Genomic DNA, 6,000 nt, shown 5'->3' with positions numbered 1-6,000 from the left:
TGTGTTCAATTAATTATATTGTGTAACACAATAGTGATTTATTAACTAAGTAATGCTACTCGTGACTTTTTAGAATTTTAAATTTAAGATTATTATTTTTTAAAAATTTGAAGTTGTGGCTGGTTGATAATTATATATTCCTAGTATAATGTTTTAAATTGTAGTTTATTAAATGCATTCCTTAGTTTAATATTTGAAATAGCGAAAGGTTTTTTCATAGAAATAAATAACTTTTTTGTTTTCCTAAGTTTTGATTACTTGACCTGATTTTTTACTAATTGCAATTTTTGTTATATTTTTTTATCATGACTTTTGTACTAAACTGCAAACATAGATGAACCAACACTTAAAACAACGTTACTAACACTAACACATAACATCTGAAGGGGTGGTACGGTGGTTGGTTGGGTTTGGTTTGGTTAGAGTTGGAACTTGGAAGCTCCGTCTCCTTTCGATGAATTCGAGGAAAACCCTTTCTACTTAACACTGAACAACTAACACATTTCTTCATTTTGTTTATCATCAATCCAATCCAGACCCATTTTCATTCTTTCATTCATTCAGCCATGGCTCACCTTCTCCACACTTCCTTCGTCCCCTCCTCCTCCTCACTTCGCCGCCCTGCCGTTACTCACCGCAAAACGACGTCTCCCCTAGTCGTTCGGGCCAAGATCCGGGAGATTTTCATGCCGGCACTCAGCTCGACTATGACGGAGGGTAAAATCGTCTCCTGGACCAAATCCGAGGGCGACAAGCTCTCCAAGGGCGACAGCGTCGTTGTCGTTGAGTCTGACAAGGCCGATATGGACGTCGAGACCTTCTACGACGGATACCTCGCCGCCATCGTAGTCGAGGAAGGTGGCGTCGCTGCCGTCGGATCCCCCATCGCATTCCTTGCTGAAACCGAGGACGAGATTCCTCAAGCCAAGTCCAAAGCATCCTCTTCCTCTTCCGCGCCCGCACCTGCATCTGCACCTGCACCTTCACCGCCAGTGGAGTCTCAACCGGAGAAGGTTGCGGCGCCCGTCGCAGCTGCGGTTCCGGCTCCGGTCGTAGTGTCCAGTCATCCTGCTTCGGAGGGAGGGAAGCGAATTGTTGCGTCACCTTATGCGAAGAAGCTCGCCAAGGATTTGAAGGTGATTTTATAGCTGGTTAGACGGTTGTGAAATAGTTAGATTGTTACCTAAATTTCTATATAAGAAGAAAATAATACACAAAAAAGAGTCAAACTTGTTCTGTAAGCTAAAATTAACTTGTGCTGCTCTACATTTGCCAGTTGGAGACATTTAGAGAAGGTAGACTAGTTTCTATAAAAATTGAAATGCATGTGTAGGTTTTAAGATACAAGAGATGTTTGTTTATTTTATGATTATGTTTTCTTATGAGTTGAATTTTAACTCGAGAAAGAAGTTATAAGAGATGTTTAATTGATTTTAACTGAGGAGAGAATTTTAATTTATTTTACCTTTTTATTTTTTCTCTTATGAGTATTTAATAAGAAGTTTAATCTACTAAGGTCTTGGTTGCATTTTGTCCAGTACATCATTTTCTCTGTTCGTTTGGGCTCTTGACATGTTTTCCAACAGGTGGAGTTGGGGAGGATAGTGGGAACTGGACCGATGGGGAGGATTGTTGCTAAAGATGTTGAGGCATTTGCAGCTTCTGGGAATGTCGCAGCCGTAGAATCACCAGCACCAGGGAAGAGTGCAACACCTGCCGGGGTGCAGTTGGGGTCCGTGGTGCCTTTCACTACAATGCAGAGTGCTGTGAGTAGAAACATGGTGGAGAGTTTGGCAGTTCCCACTTTCAGGGTTGGTTACACTATCACCACGGATGCACTTGATGCCTTGTACAAGAAGGTGAGCTTTGAATGTGCAATCAAATTCGGATGTGCAATGCGTTAAGTGTGGTTGCATTGAATTCTATTCTAGTTGTTTAAATCACATTGATATACCATGTTGGTTTTCTTTTCAATGTTTGTTGTGGTCTCTTGTGAGTTTGATGTTGCAATACTGTGTAGGGAAGAGATTATACTATTATTACAAATCTTTTGTGCTTGGTTTTTTTACTGTTTGGAGTGTTCTAATTGTTTTCAAACTCTGTTGGTTCTGCATTTTGTTGAAAGCTTGGTGCTTTTAGAGATTAACACTCAACCATAAAAGGGTGAAAAAGGGGGAATTCACATACTTTGTAGTTTGTATGTGGTACTAAATATGAATGTTCTACCACTAAGTCATTAGATATGGTTGTGATTATGATTGATGCTAGATAAATATCACACGGGTTCCTGTGACCTTTGTTTAATATGTAACGGGCACTTTATCCAATTTGAGTAGTCAATAGTATCTTTAATAGCATAATCTTCTTACACCTTGTAATGAATGGGGGTTTAGTAATTGACAGAGTCAATTGTAAGGACTGTTCCCATTTTTTACTATAGGATCTTCACATAACACAAAAAGGAGTATAAAAAGCTGGAAAGAAAATTATTACCAAAAGTGGTCAAGTGTAAAAGTACTAGCCATGTATGATGTTACGTTCTTTGTGAAGTTGTTCCTTGTTATTTGAGCATGCTACTGGCAGTTGATAGTTTGATATCTTCACCTTTTTAAATTATTTATACCTAGTACCCTGGAGTTCTGGATTCATACCCAAATTGATTGATTCTATTTTTAAAAAATTCAGATCAAGTCAAAGGGAGTTACTATGACAGCATTGCTTGCCAAGGCTACTGCGCTTGCACTGGTCAAACACCCTGTTATCAACTCTAGTTGTAGAGATGGTAATAGCTTTACATATAATAGCAGCATCAATGTTGCAGTCGCTGTGGCTACAGATGGTGGATTGATTACACCAGTGCTTCAGAATGCTGATAAGGTTTTTTTATACTCTAATTTGATCGGCTTCTAATCCACTCTCCTCTAATATAAGATGGTTCTTAATTGTGAAAAGGTATATTTAATGTATGTTGTAGGTTGATGTCTATTCATTGTCAAGAAAGTGGAAGGAGTTGGTTGATAAGGCCAGGTCCAAGCAGCTGCAACCTCATGAGTACAACACTGGTACTTACATGTATTTTATTGGTTTTGTTCTGCATCATAGCAAATTTTCAAATTTATTATTGAATCCTTGAAAATTGTAAGTAGGGTCTAGAAATTTTGATAGTTGAGTTCTTATTAATTTCATTAGAATTGAAGTCTATCACTACATACATAGGAGATATCTTTGAATGAAAAGAAGAATAGCTCATAGTTTCAAAATATGAATGACAATATCGGAGTTGAAGTTCATGATTAGTGTGTGATCTGGGCAGACGTGTCTAAAGTTAATATCAGTATGAAAGTTGGATTGGGATGCATTGATGGATTATCATCTACATAGTCTTGTTATTTGTTTGGATTGCAACTGTGAAATCAATGAATATATGACCCAGACATTATACATCTACATAGGCTATATATTTGAACAGTTGGTTTTAGGCATGGAATGAATGTATCATATAGGCAAAAAAGTATAACTTGTGGAACATTTGCAGTTTATAACTATTTACCAAAGAAAAATCTTGTTTTATGGGCAATCACTGACAAAGCTGGAGATTGTATATGGATGTTTATCTATTTTCTTTTAGTGTAAGTTGAAGTGAGGTATGAATTATGATACCGGAAAATCTGTACAGATCAGTTTTCTGCAGGGTTCTGATGTTCCATGGTTGTATTCTTCTAGGTTTACAATTGCAATGAGTGCTTGAGGTTGAAAGAATAAGTTGGGCTTGAAAGACTAAGAAAGAAAAATGAATCCTTAAGCATGAGGATTTACAAATATGACTTGGAATTATTTTTGGGAACAGAGCAGAGGATGTAGGTTCTATTACCTGGCAACGTGGGCTTAAGTTAGCATAAGACTAAGGATGCGAAAAGTTCAATGAAGAGAGACTGTAAAGTTTAGTGATGCTGTGGTCATCGTTATTCAACAGGGGTGAAATAAATAACTAGTCGGAGAAGCTTACAATTTAAAAACAAATAACGTCAACCAAAGGCCTATCCCACTAAGTTTGGTCAAATTTGATGATATAGTTGAGGCGATCTGACTCTTGTAAAGTTCACAATTTTGGTAAAACAGTTCAGCACAAGGTCTTGATGGTTTTTCCTATTGTTTTCTTATTCTTTTACCTACCAATTTTACTTTTTCTATCTTTGATTTGATCCACTCTGCTATTTATTAGAGTCTCCATTGATATTCTTTTTACATGCCCAAGTCACTTAGATGAGTTTTGGTCATATCCTTGTCCAAGTGTAAGTTTCTTGTATGTCTACCTCATCCATCATAGTACTGTTTTCCTTACTTCACTCATGTTTGTTCTCATAAGTACCAAGATGGGTTCGAGATACCTAAATTGCACTACTTGTGGTATATTAAACTCTGTTTTTCTCACCAATCTTAAAATCTCAGTTCTGACTTTACTCGAGTATAAGGCATTGATACAATTTCCCCCCCCCCCCCCCCCCCCCCCCCCCTTAGGAGACATCTACTGTAATTGAATATTATACATTTTATCAGCTTTTAGAATTTGAAAGCCAGTTTAATAATAAGGTTTATAGCCAATCATTTAAAATTGGATTTCTGACTGCTACTTTTGTTGCTACAAAATTTTTAAAGGCCATATCATTCTTTGACATTCTTGCCAATTTAATGGAACCACTGAACTTCAAGGTACTATTGGTGTCTTAGTGGCCTTATTAGTGTGGACTACTTCAGTTCTGCCTGATATATATGCTTTTTCTTGTTCTTGTTATGGGCATCTCTTGAGGAAGCAAGATACAGATCTATGATATTTACCTGAAGAATTAATGCCCTTTGTAATGGTTGAACATTGACATCCAATTGGATCAAATTAAGAACTCTGATTTGGATATTTTCCCATCCTCACTGATTGTTTTTATTATTTTTTACAGGTACTTTCACTCTTTCCAATCTGGGAATGTTTGGTGTTGATCGATTTGATGCTATTCTGCCACCTGGAACTGTGAGTGCTTTACTTGTGGTCAAATATTGCAATTGCAAGAGATTGACTAAATGTTCCAATTCGATTAGTGATGGGCAACACGAAAATTATAATTCTTTGGATTTATTTGTGTAGGGAGCAATAATGGCAGTTGGAGCATCACAGCCAACTGTTGTGGCTACCAAGGATGGTCGCATTGGCATGAAGAACCAAATGCAGGTACGAGAGTCCTGACATTTGCATACATAGGACTATGACTTAGCTATTGTTAGAAAAACATAAATCCAGTTCCAGACTTGTTTCCTATAATTGAACAAGTGTAAATTTGCAGGTCAATGTCACAGCTGATCACCGAGTCATCTATGGCGCTGATTTGGCTTCGTTCTTGCAAACACTCTCATTGATTATTGAGGACCCCAAAGATCTTACTTTTTAGTCTCATTTTCCTAACAAAGTGAAAGATCATTCCTTTTCTGGGTGTGATTCCTCTCATCAGGTTTGTGGGGGTTATTCTTTGTTGACAAGCAGAAATTGAGGAGTCAATTACTATTCACTCGGGATTTTGCCAAGAGTTTTGAATAGAAAAGTTGAGCTGTGGTTTCTTACAACATATTTTTAGTCGAAAATCTCATTTACAATTTTTCTTTAGTGCTGCCTTTTTTTTTGTTTATTTGGGATGTTCATTATTATCTAATAATGCACATAATTTTATGTAAGCATACAACTTATTTTGGATTCCAAATCTTGAAAAGTGATCGAGGGTAAAAGTTTGTTTACATAAATTTTATTCCACTAACAAGTTTATCCCATTCACAAGTTCCTGTTTTGGGACTAATGGAAAACATTATTACTTATTTTTACTAAAATTTATCGGCTCAAATATCAAGCAATATTGTTGCATTTGAACAGGGTAGTGTAAACAGTAAAGATGAATATTTAAAAGTTTAAATATACTTATTTTATCGTCTTGGTTCTTAGCTATTTTTATCATTTTAGCT

At 36.8% G+C, this 6,000-nt stretch overlaps 1 protein-coding gene across 1 annotated transcript; it reads left to right on the top strand.

Annotated features, from left to right (window-relative positions):
• Positions 1-350: 350 nt before the first annotated feature.
• Positions 351-5,650, top strand: LOC108326623 (dihydrolipoyllysine-residue acetyltransferase component 5 of pyruvate dehydrogenase complex, chloroplastic). The gene is made up of 7 exons (XM_017560224.2): positions 351-1,136; positions 1,587-1,859; positions 2,686-2,877; positions 2,975-3,062; positions 4,953-5,023; positions 5,138-5,221; positions 5,334-5,650. The coding sequence occupies exons 1-7, from the start codon at positions 567-569 to the stop codon at positions 5,436-5,438; spliced, it is 1,383 nt and encodes a 460-aa protein (XP_017415713.1). The 5' UTR covers positions 351-566; the 3' UTR covers positions 5,439-5,650.
• Positions 5,651-6,000: the final 350 nt, after the last annotated feature.

Source organism: Vigna angularis, chromosome 3, assembly GCF_016808095.1.
Source record: "Vigna angularis cultivar LongXiaoDou No.4 chromosome 3, ASM1680809v1, whole genome shotgun sequence".
NCBI lineage: Eukaryota > Viridiplantae > Streptophyta > Magnoliopsida > Fabales > Fabaceae > Vigna > Vigna angularis.
Note: the sequence above shows the minus strand (reverse complement) of the source record. Positions and strands in the feature narration are given on the sequence as shown.